This window comes from Portunus trituberculatus, chromosome 47 (genome assembly GCF_017591435.1).
Source record: "Portunus trituberculatus isolate SZX2019 chromosome 47, ASM1759143v1, whole genome shotgun sequence".
Lineage (NCBI taxonomy): Eukaryota > Metazoa > Arthropoda > Malacostraca > Decapoda > Portunidae > Portunus > Portunus trituberculatus.
Genome location: NC_059301.1, coordinates 21,894,262 through 21,919,753, shown reverse-complemented (window position 1 = coordinate 21,919,753; position 25,492 = coordinate 21,894,262). Strand labels below are relative to the sequence as shown.

Sequence of the window (25,492 nt, the reverse complement as noted above, 5' to 3'; positions counted from 1 at the left end):
TACCTTGTTCGAATGATACCTAAAAGACAAAACACACTTTCCAATAGAGACATCATATTCTACAAAATTTCTAAATAGTTCACGGAAGATATTTTTTTTTTTAATGTTTATAGATTCAGTAGTTTATCTAATTTGTTATAAAATCAATACTCTTTTTTTTCACCAGCTTAGCATAATAAAAATGAACACAATACACTTCCTGATATTCTTGAGTAACAAAACGCCACATCAAGAAACACAACTGTATAAGACACACATGACACCACACAAAGGAGAAAGTGTAGTACTGAAGATGTGCCGGCAGGTGGAGGCGGTGGACGCGGACTTACTTGACGAAGGGAGGCTGGTTTTCCACGTGACTGGGGACGGCGTGGAGGAGCAGGAGGAGGGCAGCGGGGAGGCCTTCTTCACCGTTCACGCCCGCACCGGAGACCTGATCCAGCTGAGGGTGATTAGAACGATGCTACTGGTGTTATCCTACTCTCTCTCTCTCTCTCTCTCTCTCTCTCTCTCTCTCTCTCTCTCTCTCTGGAAAATTCTCAGCCCTTCATTTTGCATGTTTACTCACACACACACACACACACACACACACACACACACACACACACACACACACACACACACACACACACACACACACACACACACACACACACACACACACACACTTTGTGATCCACCCTCACACTTTCAATTCTCAGTCTCCCTCTCCCCTCATCTCCTATTCTGGCTCCTCTTACTCTCCCTCGCCTCGTCCCTCGGTCCCTCTCCCTCAGGCTTGCCTTCCCCTTTCCCCTCACCTTGCCTTGTCCACTCCATTATCCCTCACTCTATTCCTTCCTCTCCTCCTTTCGCCTCTCCTACATCACTCTTCTTCATTCCTTTCCTTCCACTATTCCTCTGATATTTTTGTGTCCTTTTTATTCTACTGTATACTCTCTCTCTCTCTCTCTCTCTCTCTCTCTCTCTCTCTCTCTCTCTCTCTCTCTCTCTCTCTCTCTCTCTCAGTAATATCTTTGGCATTATTGAATTAAGACATACGGTGAAGTAGTCATGGTTCAGTGAATATTCTTGCGTCACTGTTGTCTTCATTGCATCAGCTGTGAGTGGTGGTGCTCGTTCCTGCTCCTGTGTCTCGTTTCGTCGATCAAGAGGACGAAATGGTCTGTAGGCAATGTGAATTCTCTTTCCTGCCATCCACGCGCAATGTAGTGAATATCTGATCCGTAAATTATGTCAATGTCTTTTGGATATTTATTCACAACAGCTCCGGTAATAAAAATCTGTTGATAAAAATTTAATTCGGCCTTGTTAATTATCTAGAAAACTGCAATTATAATCTGGGTGCAATTTAATATTTATCACTTGCTGGTAGTACGTGGATGACAGCTTTGGGTTTGGGAGGAATTAAGGTCAGAGTGGCGGAGTGGTGGAGGCGCCCGGTACTTCCCTGTGCGATGAGGGGTGAGAGACTTGAGGGCAGCGTCACTTGCTGAGAGGTGTTTGGTGGAGAAGTATTGTTTTCCTTGACACTGGAGACATGACCGTTTTGTGGCTGGAAGGGAATTCCATTTTCACTGGATCGAACTAGCAGTCATCGCTCATTGCAGTGTTTCAGGGAAGACTGTCCCTTATTGTGTCTTAATCTTTGGTTTCCTCCTGGCGGCGATGCAGGCACTGGACAGGGATCCGCCGCAGGGGAGGGGCGTGTGGCGGCTGAGGGTGGAGGTGCGGGATGGACAGTGGTGGGGAGATGACCAGAACTCTCCTACCTTCCCACGCCATTACTCCCCGTCCCACCCACACCGGCAGGCGTCTTGGGGTCGTCAAGAGCCCCAGCTGCTCCCTGACGCTGCCGAGGAGGCGTTGAGAGGCTGGGAGGATGGCGGGGTCTATCCTGAGGTTGCAGGTGTGGCCGCCACTGGCGTCAGAGACAGAGGCGCCAGAGAAGAGCGCCATGCATCACCACCGAAAGCAGAATCCAAGACACAAATATTCGGCTTGGTGACGCAATACAAACTAAGTATTGCACCAAGTATGAATGGTGCTGACAGACCAAGGACTGAGAAGCGCCATCCAACCGCTGAGACCAAATGCAAAACTCAAAGTGTGCCTGAAGACCAGAGAGACAGTGGCGACGAGCAGGGCGGCGCAGCAGAGCAGGACAGCAGGTATGGAAGGGTTCCACTCGATTCGCAAATGAGATTGAAAGACGCCTCCGATACCTTCACGCCAGCGCCTCATTTGCAGGGCATAAAAGACCATGAACAGCGACCCACGCCAGCCGACGGCAGTGGCAGAACAACAGAAGCTGTTATATCACATTCTGAGAAGCCAACCGCATACAAGCGCACAAAGCAGCCTTCCCCGCCTCCCTGGGGCCGCCGTCACACTCCTGGCTCCCGCGGCGTTCAACATGGCACGAGGGCTGAGGGCGAGGTGACAGAACGTTCCCGTCACACAGCGCAGATGTGGAGAGGACAAAAGAAAATGCGAAACCCCGGAAAGCCTCGGCCCAGAGAGGGAACTGAGAACGCGATCGCCCCCTCGCCAGTACGTCCCTGAAACATTTACTAAAGGCGAGAAGGAAGAAGATTCGTTTATCCATTTTTCGGACAGTGTTTCCGAGTCTCCTGACGCCTCTTACACTGCCGGATCTTCTTCGGGAGACAGCAGGAGCGTCAGAATATCCCGAGACGCCAATGAAATGACATTCGCGTCCTTGGGGGACATTCTGACTGAAGATTACGAGTGCGAGGACGTAACAGTAATGCCCTACGAGTATGATGGCGTTGAAGGAGATAAAGGCAGGGAGCGGCGCGTGCACATGGTAGAGACCGAAGTGACGGTGGTGGTGAAGGACATCAACGACAACGCCCCGGTCTTCCCCAACGCCACCATGATCGGCCACGTGCAAGAGAACGGCGCCGCGGGTGAGTGTGCCTTGTGTTTTGCCTTTATTTATCATGCATGAGTCTCTCTCTCTCTCTCTCTCTCTCTCTCTCTCTCTCTCTCTCTCTCTCTCTCTCTCTCTCTCTCTCTCTCTCTCTCTCTCTCTCTCTCTCTCTCTCTTTTTTTTTTTTTTTTATTTAAACATAATTTATACAGAAGAACATGTACCCAAAGGCGCACTGTCGTGTGCTACCTATTCTAAGGGTACTACAATCTATTTCTCTACAATATTTACAAGACTTAAAAATAGAAAATATACAAGATGGTCAGCATGTAAATGGAGCACTGTTCTTTTCACTTCACTAGCACTATTCACGCACTGCACTACACTGAGTGTCACGTCACAAAGAGTGTCAGAGGAGTTGGCAGTGTCTGTCTCCACTTATGTGCCATCAGTTTGACACTGTGTGTGTTCATCTCCTGGACGTGAGGCACCGCGGCCGTGAACAAGTTCCACATCCTGGAGACGCGTCCTGCGAAGGTGCGTTGATGCTGACACCCGTGGGATCGCGGCACCTCTACGGCGTCACCACCATTGAGCACCGTTCTCGTGCTCCGTGCGGTGACTCTCAGAGGATGACGCAGCCCTGCCAGATGTGGCACTCTTTGCACCTGTGCCTTATGGAACACTACGATTGCCGCCACATCTCTGCGGTGTTCCAGTGAATCAAGGGGACGCTCAGGCTCTGGGTGAGGTGGTATTGCAGCATCTACTAGCCGTATGGCGCGGCGTTGGATGCTGTCCAGTCTCCTTCTGTGTGTGGCGGCACAGGACATCCAGGAGAGAGCTGCGTACTCAAGGTGGGGCCGCACCTGTGCCTTGTACAGCAGCAGTCTCCCTTCCTGTCGAGGAAACTGGCGATCCTTCTGAGAGCGGAGATCCTGTGAGAGGCTTTCTTGGCAATGGATTTGACATGGCTCTCTCTCTCTCTCTCTCTCTCTCTCTCTCTCTCTCTCTCTCTCTCTCTCTCTCTCTCTCTCTCTCTCTCTCTCTCTCTCTCTCTCTCTCTCTCTCTCTCTCTCTCTCTCTCTCTCTCTCTCTCTCTCTCTCTCTCTCTCTCTCTCTCTCTCTCTCTCTCTCTCTCTCTCTCTCTCTCTCTCTCTCTCTCTCTCTCTCTCTCTCTCTCTCTCTCTCTCTCTCTCTCTCTCTTGTTTTATCCTGTTTGCTCACCACCGTCCCACGCTTCCCTGCCTAACAAATCCTCGGCAGTGTTGTGTCGGTGTTGTTTCCTCACCCATCCAGGAAGTTAGTGGTGCCAAATGTTTCTTGTAGGTGTTTTTGTTTTTTCTGTTTTCTTGCTTATCTTTTTCTTTTTTCTGTTTTTTTTTTTTTTTTTTTTGCTCTGCGTCTTTTCCGGTGCTGGTTTATTTTTTCTGGGTCAATGTATTATACGTCTCTCTCTCTCTCTCTCTCTCTCTCTCTCTCTCTCTCTCTCTCTCTCTCTCTCTCTCTCTCTCTCTCTCTCTCTCTCTCTCTCTCTCTCTCTCTCTCTCTCTCTCTCTCTCTCTCTCTCTCTCTCTCTCTCTCTCTCTCTCTCTCTCTCTCTCTCTCTCTCTCTCTCTCTCTCTCTCTCAGAAAAGTTGGACAAATGTAGATATGGAGACGGAGCCACACGAGCGTAATCCTGTAAAACTACAACTAGATAAATACACACACACACACACACACACACACACACACACACACACACACACACACACACACACACACACACAGATCGTTCGTTGACCTTTTAGCGAATCGAATCAGACTGAAAATCGCTGACCCAGAAATTTCCTCGTGACGACCAAGACGGGAGGCCGCCAAGTGGAAGTGCCGAGAAAACCATTGTGATTTTGGGAGTGACTTATGTAAAAAGGAATTTCTCTCCCCTTTTTTGAGTGGGCTGGTATTTCTGGTGACTCGTCTGCTTTTGGTGGGTTGGTAAGGTGGTGTGTGTGTGTGTGTGTGTGTGTGTGTGTGTGTGTGTGTCTGGCTGTCTCTTTGCCTGATTAGGTCTCTATTCTACTGTTTGCTTCTTCTTTTTTTCCCTTGGATAGTTGATGTTCTGTCTGTTAAATTACCTTACTCTCTCTCTCTCTCTCTCTCTCTCTCTCTCTCTCTCTCTCTCTCTCTCTCTCTCTCTCTCTCTCTCTCTCTCTCTCTCTCTCTCTCTCTCTCTCTCTCTCTCTCTCTCTCTCTCTCTCTCTCTCTCTCTCTCTCTCTCTCTCTCTCTCTCTCTCTCTCTCTCTCTCTCTCTCTCTCTCTCTCTCTCTCTCTCTCTCTCTCTCTCTCTCTCTCTCTCTCTCTCTCTCTCTCTCTCTCTCTCTCTCTCTCTCTCTCTCTCTCTCTCTCTCTCTCTCTCTCTCTCTCTCTCTCTCTCTCTCTCTCTCTCTCTCTCTCTCTCTCTCTCTCTCTCTCTCTCTCTCTCTCTCTCTCTCTCTCTCTCTCAGGCAGATCACACTCGGTAGGGAATGCCTCAGGCCGCCTCAGTATTCAAGGGACATGGTGAAGTTAGGAGCCACTGAGAGGAGGGCGCCGCCGCACAGTTGAAGCTGAACCTTCCCTTCTGTGGCCTCCAGATTTTCTCCAGGAAAGACTGACTGAAATAAACTTGCTTGTGTGCTTCCTCGCCAAACGTTCTTTTCTGGAGGAAGTTTGTCAAACGTTTTCGTATATTTTTATCAAACGATCTTCGAATGTTTGGGGGCTTCACTTATATTTTTATATTTTTCTTCCGCTCGACGGAAGAAAATATAAGAATTGAATATAACAGATAAGCCAGAGCTAGACACGAGCAACAGTAAATATTTCGTTTTGATGTTGGGACATTTGGGTTGTTTGTTTCTATTTGTCACTATTTCTTGGGTGGGCACAGAATACAGAAGGAAGTATTGAAGATAACACTAGATTCAGACACAGACAGAAAGAAGATCATCTACTAAATTCTTCGCATTCTTTGGAAGTGAGTTTATTTTCTATTACCAGAGTTCTTAATACTTTTTAGTGGAAAGAAATAACCAAAACTGGACTTGGATATAAAGATGGTCTAGTGAGCATTTCTTCGCGGCACTGGATAAATTGTTTTCCATTTTCCGTCACGTAGCAAGAGCTGAATATATAAAAATATCAAGTAACAAAATTTGGAGTGTGGCAAAATGTTCCTACACAGTATTGGATAAATCTGATTTTCATTTACTGTCCTTGTTCTCTTTTCCCAACCGTGATAGGTACAAAATGAAGTTTAGTTAAGTCTCGGTTTAAACACTACGAGTAATTGGAGGTTTAGCAAAATTTCCCTCACTGTGTCGGACAAATTAACTTTTTTTTTTTTTTTTTTTTTTTTTTGTTATTTTCCCCCCCCCACTTGGCAAACGAGAACTGTAAAAAATTAACCGTGGACTACGCGTCGTTAGGTTTTCATAGTACAAATAGTTAAAAGTTTAGCTGAATTTCCTCAAATCATTGAATTAAATAGTTTTTGTTCTTGTTTTCCAGTTCTCTTTTTCAGCGCGGCGGTAGATTTTGATACTACAAACAAGACAAACTTTACCGACATTTCTCCTTACAATACTGGATGAATTAACTGACTTTCATTATCATTACTATTTATTCTTTTTATTTACGTATTTATTTATTATTTTTTTTACCATTCTACCCACTTCTACAAATAAAAAGTGTACAAAAAAGAAAGAACGACCATTACGCAGCACAGGATACACGTAGATGGTACAAGCATAGCATTACGGGGTGAATAATTTCTGTGTGTTGTCGTGGGCGGCGGACACACCTCACTACACCACCGCGGCATCCCAACACCACTCGGCTCTTAGGGACAAGCACCACCCTGGCGTGCCCCTGAATGCTTCACCACCACTGCCACGAAAATCACTCGCACTTGCTGTTCCTGTTTGTTGTCTACGAGATAATGTGTATGAGTGGAAGAAGAATCTCTCTCTCTCTCTCTCTCTCTCTCTCTCTCTCTCTCTCTCTCTCTCTCTCTCAACGAGGGAACTTGTTTGTTGAGCTTTGCGTAGTTAAGAGGTGGCTGTGTGTGTGTGTGTGTGTGTGTGTGTGTGTGTGTGTGTGTGTGTGTGTGTGTGTGTGTGTGTGTGTGTGTGTGTGTGTGCATTTTCCCTTTGGTATTTATTCATTCGTTGTATTTTACCGTGGGGAGCTGCTGCTGTTGCTCTTGCTGCTGCTGCTCCTGCTACTGTTGTTTTTATATCCGTTCTTTGTGTGTGTGTGTGTGTGTGTGTGTGTGTAGTTGTTATTTTCATGCAATGTTATCGTCATGTGTGCATGTATACCAGAAATCATGCTTTTGTTCCTCTATTTCTTTTGTGTGTATCTATTTTTTGTTGCCCTGTTTTTTGTATTTCTTTTCTATGTCTTTGTGTGTATTTTCGCTTTCAAGTTTCGTTTACCTTTTATCTCTCCCGTTTCTACTATTTTCTTTCCCTTTTTTTTTTTTTTTTTTTTTGTGTGTGTGTGTGTGGGAAGGTTTTTGTTATGTTTCGTTTTGTTTTGTTTTGTTTATGGGTGTCCTTTGTCACACCAGCTTCAGTTCTTTTCATTTCCTCTATTTTCCCCTATTTTCTCTCACACGTACGCTTAGGATTTCAGATTTGCACGTTTAGATGCGCTCTTTGTCTCTCCTTTGTGATCATTATTCAACGTGTGTATTGTTGTGTATTTTCTTATCTGTTTGTATTACCCATCGCCCCTGTGCTTTCCATACTGCATTCATCTATTTTGTATTCTCTTTACGCCTTCTCTCCTTCTCCATCCACTTCATTAATACAGCATTGTTTGTTCAGCTTCAGCAATGCAAGGACAGCGTAGGTGGGTTGGCGTACGTGTATGATGCGTACGTCAGTGTGAAGCTGTGTAAAATTTCGTACATCGTTGTAAAACTATCGTACGTCTTATAACAGAATAGCTAACGTGCCTTTATTACCTCATTGCATTTCTCCTCCTCCTCCTCCTCCTCCTCTTCCATCTTACTCGCCTTTTTCTTTGCCCAAATCTCACCTGCAAAAAAGAATTGAGCCGGTTAATAATCTAATATTCTGTGATGCCACGTTGACAGCTCTTATTTATTACCGAGATTACGTAGAAGGAGGAGGAGGAGGAGAAGGTGGCAGTGGTGGTGGTGGTAAAGAAAGAGGAGCTTGAGTGAGAAAGTGAGATAATACAGGTGGAGGAGAAGAAGAGAGGGAGAGGGTAACGTGAGACGGAAAGAGGAGGAGAAAGTAAGGTAATCCAGGTGGAGGAAAAGGAGGAGGAGGAGGAAGAGGATAAAGCAAGTAAGGATAAGAAGAGGAGGAAGAGCAGGAAGAGTAGGTGAAAGAGAAAGAGCTGGAGGAGGAGGAGGAGGAGGAAGACAGTGAGGTAATGGAGGTGAGAGGGTAAGAGTAAGATAAAGCTTCTTGGAGGAGGAGGAGGAGGAGGAGGAGAAGGAGAAGGAAGGAGGAGGAGGGCAAGAAAAAGGAGGAGGGAGAGACTATTAAGGTGACTGAGGTGTGAAGTCGAAAGAAAATAAGGGATGACGGAGGAGACAGAGAGGCGTGAAGAAAGAATATGCAACGAGGGAAGGAAGGATTTGCAGGAGGAAGCCAGTGTGTGGAGGAGAGAGGGAGAGGGAGGGGGAAGGGGGAGGGAGAGGGAGAGGAGGAGCTTGGGAGGTTGCATTTGGGTCTGGGAGAAGATAAGATTATACAAGGAATAGGAGGAGGAGGAGGAGGAGGAGGAGGAAACGTGGAGGTATACATATTTCGCCACCCACAAGATGCATGTATAAGATTATCATACATATGCATATACCATAGAGAGAGAGAGAGAGAGAGAGAGAGAGAGAGAGAGGGTGTCTCAGGATCATACATACACTCACTCTAACAAGTCTTTCAAATGAATATATTTTGCATCTCGATGAAAATTCTATGGAACGTGTTTGACCCAATTAATCTCTCCTCCTCCTCCTCCTCCTCCTCCTCCTCCTCCTCCTCCTCCTCCTCCTCCTCCTCCTCCTCCTCCTCCTCCTCCTCCTCCTCCTCTCAAGCATCCTATCTTGTAGGAGTGCCTTACAACTCACCTCTCCTCTCGCACTTACTCCTCAGCCTCCATTCTCTCTCTCTCTCTCTCTCTCTCTCTCTCTCTCTCTCTCTCTCTCTCTCTCTCTCTCTCTCTCTCTCTCTCTCTCTCTCTCTCTCTCTCTCTCTCTCTCTCTCTCTCTCTCTCTCTCTCTCTCTCTCTCTCTCTCTCTCTCTCTCTCTCTCTCTCTCTCTCTCTCTCTTCAGAAGACAACTTTACGTACTCGTTACCTTCATGTTCTTGAGACGATGAGATGGCTTACTCCTCCTCCTCCTCCTCCTCCTCCTCCTCCTCCTCCTCCTCCTCCTCCTCCTCCTCCTCCTCCTCCTCCTTCTTCTCATCTTTTATCTTCTAATCTCACCCCTCCTGTCCCTTTCTCCTAATCTTCCTCTTCTTCCTCTTCCTCGTCCTCGTCCTCGTCATCCGCGTTCTTCCCCTACCTGGCAAAAAATATGAGTTGCACCTGAGCCAGCATAATCACCTAATTTGTTGGGATAAGGCAAGGGTTCCTGACCTATTTTGATACCACTGCTACTATTTGCACTACCTCTATTCCTACTATCCCGACCGCAGCCATTACCCAGCACCAACATTGACTATTGTTATCGGTGTCACTACTACTATTACGATTACCACTACCCTTATTTTTCTCCCACTGCCATTACTACTTTTACTTTACTTTACTACTACTACTACTACTACTACTACTACTACTACTACTACTACTACTACTACTACTACTACTACTTATGGAAGGCACTATTAAATGGAACGCTCGTCATTTCCTACTTTTTTTTTCACACACACGCAGAGAGAGAGACAGAGAGAGAGAGAGAGGGGGGGGGAGGGAGACTGACAAGCGATGTGTGGTCGAACCCAGTGAGTGAGAAATAAAAGTTAGGATCATTTTTATCAACGGCGTGCGATTTATATTTATCAGAAACGAATCACACTGATAGGAAAGTGTTGGGCTTTTCACTTTTTTACCGCCATTTTCTTTTTTTTCATGTGTATAGAAGAGAGAGAGAGAGAGAGAGAGAGAGAGAGAGAGAGAGAGAGAGAGAGAGAGAGAGAAAGAAAGGAGTGGTAGTCTCTATTCTGTTCTCTCTCTCAGTCTCTCTCTCTCTCTCTCTCTCTCTCTCTCTCTCTCTCTCTCTCTCTCTCTCTCTCTTCTCTCAATTCACTTCTGCATTATCGTCATTCAATTCGCTTCTGCATTATCGTTTTATTTCATTCACCCTTTCTTTTTTAGCTCCTCCTCCTCCTCCTCCTCCTCCTCCTCCTCCTCCTCCTCCTCCTCCTCATCATCATCATCATCATCATCATCATCATCATCATTAGGTTAAATTCTGGCTGTGGTTACGTACCTTCGGAGTCGTGGAGGCAATAATGTGCCAATCCTGGCCCTCCGCTCTCTCTCTCTGCTATTCATGTATACAAATTGAGTCAGGCTTAGTCCGGCAAAATAAATGCGGCGAGAAATTATGTCAGTGCTGCGTCAAGGAGTATAAGAAAGCCAGTCTTCTAAAAGTGGTGAGGGGGGAGCAAAAATAATGTCACATGCACGCCGTTGTTAGGTTATGTGAGTTGACGTTCTCTCGTAAAGATATGTAGGAACTCGTATAAGGCCTGAAGAAAAGTGCAGGAAAATACCTAGATGCATTTACTACTTTTTTTTTTTCCTTTTTATGACACCTTTACGATCTCCACTAATTTCTAAAGTTTCCAAGTTAACAACCAAGGCAGGGTGTCTCACTATGCACTACACTGAGAGCAAATGTTTGGAATTTTTTGAAGCATGGACAGGAAAGGAAGTGGTAAAATAAGAATGGCTTTAGTAATTTCCAGGCAGTGTAATGTTTGAAGGTGAAGATAGCACAAGGAGTGATGTCTCATAGTAGTAAGGAATTAACCCTTTCAGTACTGGGACGCATTTTTACCATGAGTTTTGCGTATGATTAGACCATTTTATTGGCATTAGGAAGGGTCTATGGAGGTCAGAAGATTAATAGCCACTGTCTTAATTATTTTAACCCACGTCATTTTTCTGAAGCTGTACAAAATCACCAAATAGTAACCAGAATGAATATGGAAACGCGCCATGGTACTGAAGGGGTTAAAGAAAGATGTGCCGAAGACCAGTGGAAGGGTTAACGGTTCTCATATTACCATGTAAGTCCTAAAGTGAAAAGAAGGGTTCAGGAAGACATGTACACCGTTTTGAAGCCAAAGAATTCTCAGTGAAATAAGTGTTAAAGATTCCGATATTGAGTTTTAACAATGAAGAGAAAGGATCAGAAAGACTTGTACAGCATTATGAGGCCACGGAACCCCCAGTGAAAGCGTTAACAGTTATAATATTGAAATTCTTTAATATGTAAGTTCTAAAACTCTTGATTTGAAAGACACTACAAGCAACGAAAGGAGTGATCAAATATTTGAAACCTCCATGGACTGAAATGAAAGGAAAAAGTTTAGAGAGACATGAGCGTTGTAAAGCCACAGAGTCCTTAATGAACACGTAAACACCATGTACAGTTTACGAGATAAGTCCTGGATCCGTGGATGGTCAAGTTCTAATAAATGAGAGCTTTACATTTAATTCCTATTGAGATAAATGGAAAGTTCAAGGAAGTACGTACTGTGTCACGTGAAGTCCTTATAGAATCCTTCATTAATTATACACGCATCAACTGTAGTCTTCACATTAATTACTTGGATTGCGAGTCTGTTCTAGTGCCAAAAGGGCTGTGATGTTCAGAAATGCTTCATGTGTATCTGTATTACGTATTGCAACACTGAATGTCCCGATTCAAGTGTTTAAATCATGATATTTCTTACACACTATTATGATCATTCGTGTTCATTTTTGTTACTTCGACGTTTTCCATTACTTTCAATTGTATAAACTTTGAAGTATAATTTAGTAACATATATTCGCCGAGTGCAATTGTGTTTCATCGCGATGTTTATTCATATTTATCATTATCGTTTTGACGTTTCCCTTACCTCCCTTAACTAATAATCAAGTAACGTTTGCAAGGAAATAGATAGACGCAGTTCAGGTATTGGTAGGATAAGAATGTGGATAGCAGTGAATGGATTATCCTCTTCAGTACTGGAACACATTTTTTAGCATGAGTTTGGGTATGATTGGATGATTTTATTTACATTAGGAAAGGTCTATGGAGATGAGAAGATTAATGGCCAGAGTCTTCACTATTTTAATCCCAACATAAGTATCTGAAGCTGTAGAAAATCACCAAATAGTAAGCAGAATAAATATGAAAACGTGTCATGGCACTGAACTGACTAAACTACTAATGCTAACTGGTCAGCCATGAAGCACCGGATGTGGAGTAGACGTAACGCTATAAACCTTCCCTGTCAGTCTCCTGTTCTCATCAAACTCGCCGGCTGCTGTATATGATTTGATGTCAATGCGTGTGCGAGTACTGCATCTTATTGGTACTCTCAGCTGGGGGCGAGGGGGGGCAGTGTTTGAAATGTAGGTGTAGTATTTGTTGTAGTAATAGTAATTGTTGTAATTGTTGTTGTTGTTGTGGTTGTTGTTATTGTTGTTGTTGTTGTTATTGTTGTTGTTGTGGTGGTGGTGATGGTGGTGGTGGTTGTAGTAATATTTTTTTTCTCCTTGTACTTCTTATTTTTTCTTCTTATTATTATTATTTATTCTTATTCTTATTCTTCTTCTTCTTCTTCTTCTTCTTCTTCTTCTTCTTCTTCTTCTTCTTCTTCTTCTTCTTCTTCTTCTTCTTCTTCTTCTTCTTCTTCTTCTAGTAGTAGTAGTAGTAGAAGTATATTGTTTACATACAGACCATCATTATCATCATTATTATCACTATCATCATTACAATTTTCAGCATCATTATCGTAAGTACTGCACTATTATTATTATCAGGTACTGTGTGTGTGTGTGTGTGTGTGTGTGTGTGTGTGTGTGTGTGTGTGTGTGTGTGTGTGTGTGTGTGTGTGTGTGTGAGCAGTCGACAGTCACGGCTCCGCGTTCTGTGTCCAAAGGGGAAAGGGGAGATCACACGACTCAGGTATATAAACTTTGCCAGGCTGTATTTGATTTGTAATTAACCTGCGAGGGATGATTAGGGAGGAAACAAGGAAGGCCAGAGACGTAGAGAGAGAGAGAGAGAGAGAGAGAGAGAGAGAGAGAGAGAGAGAGAGAGAGAGAGAAGGAAGGGTAGACAAAAAGATAAATAGAAAGTGGATAAATAGAAGGAAGGAAGGAAGATAAGGCAATATTTATAAAGAAGGAAAGAGAGGCAAGGAGATGAAAGAGAAGGAAAGAAAGGACTGGAAGGAGAAAAGATTATGAGAGAGAAAAAGGAGGAAAAGAAGGGAGAGGAAAGGGAAAAGATTAGAAAGGTGAGAAAGAAATTAGAAGGAAAGAAAGAATTATGGAGAGAGAGAGAGAGAGAGAGAGAGAGAGAGAGAGAGAGAGAGAGAGAGAGAGAGAGAAGGAAGGGATTACAAAAGATGGAAAGAGGAAAGAGAGGAACAAGAAAGAATGGATTATGGAATGAAAAGGAAACAAGGAACAGAAAGAAAAATAAAGAGAATGGAAAGAAGAGTGGAGATGAGGAGACGAAGGAGAAAGAAGGTAGAAAGGAAAGAAGGAAAGAGAAGATGGAGAAAAATTAGGAAAGAAGGAAGAGAGAGAGAGAGAGAGAGAAGAGAGAGAGAGAGAGAGAGAGAGAGAGAGAGAGAGAGAGAGAGAGAGAGAGAGAGAGAGAGAGAGAGAGAGAGAGAGGATGGCTCATGAACAAGAAGACAATGTAAAAAAGAAATGAAGAAAGAATTTAGGAGTTTTAAACATAAGAGGAGATAAGGAAGAGGGAAGTGAGGCAGAAGAGAAAGAGGAAGAATTGACAAGAGGAGAAGGAGAAGGAGAGTGAGAGAAATAGGAGAGAGGAGAGGAGGAGAAGCGAGAGCACAATCCGGGAAGAGCTGGAGGATAAGATTAGATCGTGATGGGAAATGAGGGAATTAAGCAGAGGCAAGAGAGAGAGAGAGAGAGAGAGAGAGAGAGAGAGAGAGAGAGAGAGACTGGTGCTCGTGTCCCTACTGCTGCGTCAGGAGTCATTCGGCATTGCTTCACCTGCATTTTGACGCTCTGTGTGTGTGTGTGTGTGTGTGTGTGTGTGTGTGTGTGTGTGTGTGTGTGTGTGTGTGTGTGTGTGAGGTGTTAGGCGTGTTAAGCGTGTTAAGTGTGTGTGTGTGTGTGTGTGTGTGTGTGTGTGTGTGTGTGTGTGTGTGTGTGTGTGTGTGTGTGTGTGTGTGTCGATGTTATTATTATTTAGTTTTGTATCGGTGTTTATGTGTTCGTTAAGATTAGTTTTGTATCTTTATATTTTTGCTTTATTTATATTTTTTTTCTCTATAATGTGTTATCAGTTGGTGCTTTTATTTTATTTTAGTGTCTGGTTTGTGTTTGTCATATTCTCTCTCTCTCTCTCTCTCTCTCTCTCTCTCTCTCTCTCTCTCTCTCTCTCTCTCTCTCTCTCTCTCTCTCTCTCTCTCTCTCTCTCTCTCTCTCTCTCTCTCTCTCTCTCTCTCTCTCTCTCTCTCTCTCTCTCTCTCGCAAGCTATTTCAATTTATACTGTTATTATTGAGATATATTATTCCCTTCTCTCCCCATTTTTTTTATTATTTTTTTTGTCTGAATTTTTACAGCTATGAACACACCCTTGGAAACTATTGAACTTCAGTTAAAAGCTTTCGAATTAAGACGATGGAGCATTTCAGAAGGCTTCCCCTGATTACCTTTGAAAACACCACAAACTTCCTTTAGAAACTGCTCAGAATAGTCGTGATAAGATAGTGAAACATTTGAAAATCAGGAAAGCACACTTGGAAAACACTATTTACCCTCTACACTCTATTAAAAGCCCTGATTGGGTGATGTAGCGTTCATGTTTGTGTTCTAAATGTTTGTAGTTTTTAGCCTTTCTCGTATCATCCTCTCTGTTTTTCTCTGTTTAGTTTGTCACGGCATCACATTTTCCTCTGTTTGTGATTCCTCCCCTTTTTTCTTATCATTCCATCTGTGTTCCTTCCCTCCTTGCACTACTGAGGCGTCACAGTTAGCACGTCATGAAGTGAGACTGACAGTATTCCCCGGCAGTGGTGTTCTGAATGGTTGGTTGTCGCCAGAAAGAGTAACTACCACGTATCGCTTGGAGTTCCAGTGTTCAGAAAATATTGACCAAATCAGTCATATATTATTTTGCTTTACGTTGGTTGTTGGAAAAAAAATGAGCAGCTTTTTGTATTTTTACCTGGATTAGAAAAAATATTAGGTTTTTTTTATTGCTATTTTTGTTTTTGCCGCTGTCCAAAATTAATGTATGTTTCTATATGAATAATAATCTTTATGAATAATATTCAGAGTCGCAAATGAATAAGTGATGAAATTATTCAACGTGTGTGTGTGTGTGTGTGTGTGTGTGTGTGTGTGTGTGTGTGTGTGTGTGTGTGTGTGTGTGTGTGTGTGTGTGTGTGAGTTCTGCGTGTCTCCTTTCACTGTTGTTATTATTATTATTATTATTATTATTATTATTATTATTATTATTATTATTATTATTATTATTATTATTATCATCACTATTATTATTGTTGTTGTTGTTGTTGTTGTTGCTGTTATTTTTCCTGTTGTTGGTAGTGATGCTGGTGGTGGTGGTGTGCTGCTGCTGTCGTTATTATCATTATTAATGTTGTTGTTATTATCTTTATATTCTATATATATATATATATATATATATATATATATATATATATATATATATATATATATATATATATATATATATATATATATATATATATATATATATATATTTTTTTTTTTTTTTTATCATGATTTGCGACACTTCCTGTGTGTGTGTGTGTGTGTGTGTGTGTGTGTGTGTGTGTGTGTGTGTGTGTGTGTGTGTGTGTGTGTGTGTGTGTGTGTGTGTGTGTGTGTGTGTGTGTGTGTGTGTGTGTGTGTGTGTGTGTGTGTGTGTGTGTGTATATATATATATATATATATATATATATATATATATATATATATATATATATATATATATATATATATATATATATATATATATATATATATATAATAAGCACTTTTTTTCTGTGTGTGTGTGTGTGTGTGTGTGTGTGTGTGTGTGTGTGTGTCGATACCCTCAGCTTGCCTAGAGGGCTTCCGTGCTATCATTATGCATTATTATAGCAGCATCGTGTCAGTATTGTGTTGCTTGTTGCTGGAGTTGATCAGCTTCATTACTTCTGTCGCCACTGTCATTCCTGGTACTGCTATCTATTATCCTCATGCTGGGTCTGTTGTGTCTTGTGTGTCTTCTAATAGTTAGACAGGTGCGTGAGAGGATGCTGGAATGTCATGGGTGAATTACATGTACATTCGAGATTTACCTCTGGGTTTGATTGCATTTTTAAAGAAATGTTTTTCTTTACATTTAGTATCGAGTAAAGAAAAGTTATCTCGAAGAAAAGACACGAATTATTATTTTTTTACTTGTTATTCCTCACGGATGCAGAAAAAAAACAAAATTAATCTGAATAAAAAAAAAAGAAGCTGCGTATTCCATATAGTCTGAAGTACCGAAACAGCTCTTTCTTACTTTTATTGTGACGCACGTTGCATATGTAATTAAATATAAACGGCAATGGTTGTTCCCTGTGTATCTTGGCGACAACTGGCCAGTGTTGGGCGATTAAGGGTAAATAGTTTTGTGGTATTGAATACAGATATCGTCAGGTACTGTTGATTGGAGGTCAACTTGTATTGAACATCTGTATTGAAAGCTTCTCTGGTGACCTGCTGCTTCGCTGCCCGGTGTTGCCTCGCTGAAATCCCGCCTCATATAAGACGGCTTGGAGCGAGGAACACGGAGACTACATAACGCACGTACAGTATAATACAGAAATGATAATAGTGTATAAGATTCTGAGTATTACTAACCTCGCCTGCTACACATTAAATGAGGTGGGCCGTCAGCGTGCACACACACACACACACACACACACACACACACACACACACACACACACACACACACACACACACACACACACACACACACACACACACACACACACACACACACACACACACACACACACTGATAGTCAGGAGCAGGACAGATTGAAGTAAAATAGTATGCTGCTCGTATATACAATAACATAACGCCTCGACCTACTGCCGCAGTCTTAGTATGTCATTGTCTTGGTGCGAGATCTTTCCCAAGAGTAGGGAGGAGGCGGTGCATCACGCCTAAGCCTCCCTCCTGCCCCTGGTGGTGGTGACGCGCATAACATCCTGGCGTGACTTATAGCAGTGGCGGCTGTGCTTCCCTAAACAGCTGCTGCTTTACATTCACATTTGTAACCCTCATAGCAGGGCAAGATATCAGGTCTTAGAATTAATGAAAAACGTTGTAATTACTAGATACTATCAAGTGGAAAAAGATATTCCAAGAAAATCACTCTATCTTGAATTATGAAAACTCAGAGAAAAGTGAGAGTGAAGGTGCGTCCAATCAGTGCGTCATTCAAGCAAACATGAACTGAGCAAACCGTCTGAGTCTCGGCGAGTTATTGAGCCCAGCACCGCCTGCCTGCCTGCCGGCCTGCCTGCTGGTTGCCGACACGTGTTGACAACGGTGTTATTTTAATGTTATTATTTTAGAGTGTTTTTGCAGTTGCAGCGTGTTATTATATTTCACACACACACACACACACACACACACACACACACACACACACACACACACACACACACACACACACACACACACACACACACACACACACACACACACACACACACACACACACACACACACACACACACACACACACAGTGTTTATATAGTATATATATATATATATATATATATATATATATATATATATATATATATATATATATATATATATATATATATATATATACACGCACCCACGTAAATACATACATACATGCATACATACACACATGATATTATATACACAAATGCACACATACGTAATATATATACATACATATTTATATATATATATATATATATATATATATATATATATATATATATATATATATATATATATATTAGAGTGACAGCTGTCGTAAAAAGGAAATAGCCGCACAAGCCCTGTCTCATTGTGGGAATAAAAATACAGAGGAGGGTTTCCAAATCCCCTCGTTCCTTTTACGATAGTTGGGGGAATAGTATTCTTCCAACTCCGCTGCGAAGTGTGCGGTGTGCGGCCTGGTTCTTTCCTCCTTGTCACTGAGATAAAAAATTAATAATAACGCAGACAGACTAGCAACTGTTGCGCAAAATTGTCAATCACTTGCATGCACTCCTCTGGGGATTTCCCCAGAGAATTTCTTTTTTTTGGGGGGTCATCCAAACATGGCATAATCAGTCCGTATTGGTTTGAAGACGAAAATGAGAGGGCTCAAACGGTGAATAAGGAACGTTATGTGGCAGTGCTGAGGAAGTTCTGGGCATCACTCGGACGTCGCAGAGGGACTGATCGAGATGACCAGTGGTTCCAGCAAGATGGGGCGACCCCCCACACATGAAATCACACTCTTGACTGGCTGAGAGAGCGATTTCAGGAAAGGCTGATCAGCAGGAAGTGTGACGTCGAGTGGGCACCTCATTCACCGGACTTGAATCCCCCTGATTTTTATCTGTGGGGATATCTGAACGACCATGTGTATCAGAACAATCCTCAAACAATTGGTGAGCTCAAGGCTGCAATTGCAGTAAAAATCAGGGAAATCCCCAGAGAGGAGTGCATGCGAGTGATTGACAATTTTGCGCAACGGTTGCTAGTCTGTCTCCAACGCCGAGGAGGTCAACTGGAACATATTCTGGAGAGACCATAACTTTTGTGCAAAGCATCCTAGATTACTGAAACTTTTGGGCATAATCATACACAGACAGAAGTTCGAGTGTACAAAATTTGAATTATTTTGCTTTATTTTTGTAGAAGTAATAAAAAAAATTATGGGTTCTGTTTTTTGGGGTCACCCTGTATTTCACTATTGTCTTTAAAAGGTAATCTTGACGGTTCCATTTTATTCTTAGCATCCGTAACATTTTTCTTCTTATGTGATATGCTCCCCTTTTTTAGCCTTTCTCGTATCATCCTCTCTGTTTTTCTCTGTTTAGTTTGTCACGGCATCGCATTTTTCTCTGTTTATGATTCCTCCCCTTTTTTCTTATCATTCCATCTGTGTTCCTTCCCTCCTTGCACTACTGAGGCGTCACAGTTAGCACGTCATGAAGTGAGACTGACAGTATGCCCCGGTGTGTGTTGCAGGGGCGGCAGTGGTGGTGGTGTCGGCCTGGGACGCAGATGACGCCACGGACGGCAGCAACGCGAGGCTCACCTACGCCATCGAGAAGAACGTGGTGGACGAAGCTTCCGGCGCTGCCATCTTCAGCATGGAGTCCGACACCGGTCTGGTGAGAACGGCGCGCTGCTGCCTGGACAGGGAGACCACGCCCGAGTACCGCCTGCAGGTCGTGGCCGCTGACGGGGGAGGCCTCAAGGGTAAGTGTTCTGGAAGATGTGGTGGAGGTGGTGGTGGTGATCGTGGTAGTGACGGTGAGGCGTGACGAGATATAGTGATTTAAATAATGTCAGTAACAGTAGTAGTTGTTATAGTAGTAGTAGTAGTAGTAGTAGTAGACGTAGTAGTAGTAGTCGTAACATTTGTAGCTTTAGCACTAATAGTACGAAAAATTATAGTGGTGTTGTTATTGGTATGGGCAAAAGCAGTACGTAGTCGTAGTACATAGTAGTGGTAGTAGTAGTAGTAGTAGTAGTAGTGGTAGTAATAGTAGTAGTAGCAGTAATCACTCTTGGTATTGGTGTTGATGTAGTAGCTATGACGATGGTGCTAGTGGTGGTGATGACGGCGGTTGTTGGCGTCGTTGTTAATGTCGTCCTCGTTGTTGTCGTTGCTTTCCTCTTACCCTGCCCATCACAGAAGCACCAACACAAACGACTCAGACAACAACAACAAGAACAACAGAGGATGATAATAGTAATAACAACAATAACAATAACAATAATATTTAAACTCTGAAGGTACACCAAACAACATTCCGTGAAGAGATCATTCTTATTTTCAAATACGCAAACATTGAATTCCTTTTGTTTCTCGTGCCTCCAGAGTGAATCTCCTCCCAGAAGGCCTGAGGCGGGACTGTCGGATTCCCGCCCTGATCTCTATCTTGTCTCTGCAGTAACTGTGTCTGCTTCGCGTGTCGCCCAATCGGGTTTGTGTTCCGCCAGCCCCAGGGATCACGGTGGCTAGATACGGACACAGTGTAGCGAGGTCCTGCAGAGCCTCGCTTATTGTGACGCCTCTGTACCGCTGGGAGGGACGGGGAACACGAAGCGAATGATACAAGGAAAGATTAAGGGAAAGAATCACAGCTGGAGGAAAATATGATGTTTGTGTTGTTGTTATGGGAATATAAAGGGGAAAAAAAATTATACGGCAAGGGAAGATTAAGGAGAGGAATCACAACTAGAGGAAGAAATGATGTTTGTATTGTTGTTACAGGAATTTAAACAAAAACAAAGAGAATGGTATGGAAAGAGAAGAAAAAAGATAAGAGGAATGAATACCAGCTGGATGTTTTTGCTGTTACGGGAATTTAAACATAGAATACCAAAGAAAGAATGTAAGAATGGGTGTAACAAACGGAGGAAAAGGTGATGATGGTATTTTTATTATTATGGGAAAGTGAACAAAGAAATAAAAAAAAACTAAAGTAAAGAAGGAAGAGTGAACTAAGAATGAAATGATAGTATAGCAAAAAGGATGAAAAGGTCTTGGTCAAATTATTATTCTGGGATTTCAGACTGACTTGTGGCGACTGAGATATTGGAGAGAGAGAGAGAGAGAGAGAGAGAGAGAGAGAGAACCGAAAATATATGGTAATCCGATTATCGTGGCGAAGACAGCCAAATAAGGACATAAAAATAAGGAAAGGGGGAAAAAAAGGGAAAATGTAAAAGCGAGGACCATGCGTTGATGTAATTATTATTATTGTGACAAATAAACGTGATGTGGAGCAGAAACATTCAAAATTTTAAGTAAACATGAACTTTTAAAATATTTGATGACGAGCGGCAAAGCAAAATTTGAATGCACACACACACACACACACACACACACACACACACACACACACACACACACACACACACACACACACACACACACACACACACACACACACACACACACACACACACACACACACACATTATTATTATTATTATTATTATTATTATTATTATTATTATTATTATTATTATTATTATTATTATTATTATTATTATTGTTATTGTTATTATTATTATTATTGTTATTGTTGTTATTATTATTATTATTATTATTATTATTATTATTATTATTATTATTATTATTATTATTATTATTATTATTATTATTATTATTATTATTATTATTATTATTATTATTATTATTATTATTATTATTATTATTATTATTATTGTTGTTGTTATTATTATTATTTTGTCGTCGTTGTTGTTATTGATACTATTATTATCGTTCTTGTTATTGCTGAGATTTGTGTGTGTGTGTGTGTGTGTGTGTGTGTGTGTGTGTGTGTGTGTGTGTGTGTGTGTGTGTGTGTGTGTGTGTGTGTGTGTGTGTGTGTGGGTGTGTGTGTGTGTCTGTGTCTGTGTCTGGGGATGTGGGTGCGGGGGGAAGGAAGTCTGGTGAAAGTTCGTCTATCTGTAGTGCAATAAATCTTGTGTTCGAACATCAGTAATTGATAACAACAAAGATAATAATAGTAACAACAACAACAACAACGATAGCAATAATGATACTACTACTACTACTACTACTACTACTACTACTACTACTACTACTACTACTACTACTACTACTACTTTTTTTTCCCATCGTCCCACACGTATTATCTCACGTGTCCTTCTTTTCGCATGATCATCCTTTGTGTTCATGTTCCTCTATGAATAATGGGAGCAGCAAACCACCAACACGATACAGAATACGATGTAGTGTTATGTTTGTTTACTGCGATACGCTTCATCATCACCATCATGAGCATTACTATCACTCTCATTTCGCAAACACGTACCTGCATTTTTTATCAGGCAATCCCGGGAGAAGCAAAGCACGTCACGGCGGCGCGGGAAGTATGAGTAGTGGCGGGATAGAGTCGAATTAAGTGGTTGTAAATCTGTTTTCCTTCAGCGTAGAGATTAATTTCACTCCGGTTCAGTATCTTCAATCTCTCCGCGTGGAGTACTTATACCTGAAACTGTTCCCGTCTTTCTTTCGCTTTGAGCTGTCCTTGCCTTTGATAATGCAAACACACACACACACACACACACACACACACACACACACACACACACACACACACACACACACACACACACACACACAGTGAAGTGTTAAAGAGTACTGTAGGAAAACTATCATATTACATATCAGTATTCTACAATTTTTTTCTCTTTTTCTTTTCAGTTATTCTTCGCTGTTGTTGTTGTTCTAGTTGTTGTTTTCCCTGTGATTGCGAAAAAAAGACGTTGAATTAAGTTAATCATTATAGTGTTGAATAGAGATTGTCCATCAGTGAAGGCATCTAGTTGTTGTTGTTTTGTGTAATAGAAAGCTGACCAAGGGCAATACGAAACGAAAATAAAGGCCCACTAAGTTGCCAGTCCCCTTGCAGGTCCAAGAGAGTAAACCAAGAAAAAGGGATAAAAAAAAAGGGGGGATCAAGGTATTCTGGTATTCCCCACAAATACCTCTTTAATCATTCTTCGTTGTCTTTCCTCGTGACTGTGAAAATGTCCAGTTAGTTAATCTTTGTAGTGTTGAAAAGAAATCTTCCATCAGTGAAGGCATCTGTTTATCATGATATTCTGAATCTCTCCACAAATACTTCTTCATTCATGATTGCTTCCTCCCTTAAAAAAAAAAAAAAAAAAAAAAGTGCAATGTTAGTTAAAGAATACGAGCATCACAATATTCAGATTCAGATTTTTTTTTTTTTTTAGGCACCGGCCAAGAGCAACAAAACAACTAAAGAAAATAATAAAAGTACCTTGATATGCCTCTTCCAGAACAGGATCGAAAGCTGTAGTCAAGAATTATATGTGCCTTGAAACCTTCCTCTTCAAAATTATACCTGTGCTTATTCTCCTTTACTTCAGACAAGAACGCGCCAGGTAACCTAAAAATTCCTTAGTACAGAATAACGAAAACTCATCGAAGCACGTCACCTCAATACATTCTATTCCATTACTCCTTCCATGAATTATTAAGCTTCTTATTATTCTTTGTTACCTTCCTCTGTGCACACGAACACGCCACATGACGCAAATATTTTCTGCCTAAAAGAGCGGTCGTTCTTTTGAAAACTTTTGCACATTTTTTGCAATATCTCCACAAATTAAATCATGAATATAATTTTTCTCCCTCCCATGAGAACACGAACACGCAGAGTGACTGGAGTAATTTCAGCGTGGAATACCGGTAACTTCTCACACACCTCTAATAACTTTCATTCCAACATTGTATTTTAAATTCCAAGAATTAAAGGTACTTAACTTAGATTTGCATTCTTCGCCTCTTTTTTCCTCATGGATACGCCAAATGTCACGAGCAATTCCACTTTAGGATAACATTCATTCCTCGGAAACCTTCCAATTCTCCTAGAACACAATACCTTTAATTTCTTTTTCACGAGAGTTAGCCTTTAGTTGCTTTGGTCTCCTTCCCCTCAAGGGCCCACCGAGTGGCATCATTCATATCAGTCTAGAATTACGATCATTCCTTAGAAAAAAAAATATTATGTTACGCCGCAGTATTTCAAATCCCTTAGCGAAATTCTCTTTATATCAGTGTTAGTCTCCCTTCCCTTGAGAACACACCGGAAGACCTAAATAATTTTAGTGTGGCATACCAAGCACTCCGTACTATAAAAAGGAAAACTACAACAACCTCTCAAGCAACTAACCTTCAGTTACATATTACAGTACTCTTGATTTTCTCTGCCTCGCTAAGTGGCCCAGATAAATTCATTCAGAAATAATCAGTCCTTTAAAAACAATACTCATTTCTTTTAACACTATTTCAAACCTTTAAGTTATTCCACCTCACCTTCCTCTTGAGAACACACGCAGCGAGAGAGCTAAATCTTTCCAACCACAGGGATCATCGCTCACAGGACACTCAGCCGCTGCCAAACGTGTTCTAGGGTGTTGCAAAATATCCTCACCCACACTTCACCTGCCCTCTCCCTCTCTCTCAGGCACGGGGACGGTGGTGGTGCGCGTGATGGACGAGAACGACAACCCTCCCCGCCTTGCCCGCCGCCACTGGGAGCTAGAAGTGGACGAGACGCCTCCTGAGGGTCCGCCCCACAACCACCCTGCTGGAGCTAACCGCGGCGGATAGAGACGCACGCAATGCCTTCCTGTACAGGGTGAGTGTGCATGGACTGACTGGTGGATTACCTGCTTGGTTGACTGATTGACTGACTGACTGACTGAATGATTTATTGATTGATTGACTAACTTACTGAATGAATGATAAAATGAATGCATGATTGATTGAACATGCAAAAATCAAAGAAAAGAATTATTGTCAGAGAGAGAGAGAGAGAGAGAGAGAGAGAATAGACGTTGGGGGCAAGGAAACGAGGACAATAAAGAGGGAGGAAGGAGGAAGAAGGCAGTAAGAATTCGAGTGTTACAAGGGGAAGGGAATGGAAGGAAAAGAAAGAGAGGCTAAAAGAGGTAAGAGTCCAAGTGAGGGGAAAGAGAATGGGAGAGTGAGTGTGAAGAAAAGTAAAATAACAAACGTTGAATGTTTGTTTGTATGCCTTAGAGAGAGAGAGAGAGAGAGAGTGTGTGTGTGTGTGTGTGTGTGTGTGTGTGTGTGTGTTAGGAAAAAAAAAACAATGCATACATAATAAATTCACGGTATCTGAGATAAATCAGTGATAAACGAAACAGTTCAGTGTTTGTAATGGATTAAAACTCTGAAAATTTAATGATAATGAGACGACTTAATCTTAATGCGCCAATATTTCCATTTTGAAAAGATATGTAGCGAGAGAGAGAGAGAGAGAGAGAGAGAGAGAGAGAGAGAGAGAGAGAGAGAGAGAGAGAGAGACCACACACATCAGCCTTGAGGTTCTTTACAGTCCTTAGGTAGTAAAGTATCTTAAATTATGTGTAACCAATATTTAGAGAGAGAGAGAGACACACACACACACACACACACACACACACACACACACACACACACACACACACACACACACACACACACACACACACACACACACACACACACACACACACACACACACACACACACACAC

General features: G+C 42.1%; 2 protein-coding genes across 4 annotated transcripts in view; both read left to right on the top strand.

Annotated features, from left to right (window-relative positions):
• The window catches only part of LOC123520620, a 462,153-nt gene extending 459,579 nt beyond the window's left edge, over positions 1 to 2,574 (top strand). For all 3 annotated transcript variants that reach the window (XM_045283064.1, XM_045283066.1, XM_045283065.1), the window contains 2 exons: positions 305 to 448; positions 1,675 to 2,574. In XM_045283064.1, coding sequence (XP_045138999.1) covers positions 305 to 448; positions 1,675 to 2,565 — 1,035 coding nt within the window. In that variant the 3' untranslated portion in view covers positions 2,566 to 2,574. The remainder of the gene's footprint in view (positions 1 to 304; positions 449 to 1,674) is intronic.
• A 113-nt stretch (positions 2,575 to 2,687) lies between these two features.
• LOC123520619 (neural-cadherin-like) overlaps positions 2,688 to 25,492 on the top strand; it is a 49,533-nt gene continuing 26,728 nt past the window's right edge. Inside the window, 4 exon segments of the mRNA XM_045283063.1 lie at positions 2,688 to 2,933; positions 19,404 to 19,637; positions 24,416 to 24,524; positions 24,526 to 24,589. Coding sequence (XP_045138998.1) covers positions 2,708 to 2,933; positions 19,404 to 19,637; positions 24,416 to 24,524; positions 24,526 to 24,589 — 633 coding nt within the window. The 5' untranslated portion in view covers positions 2,688 to 2,707.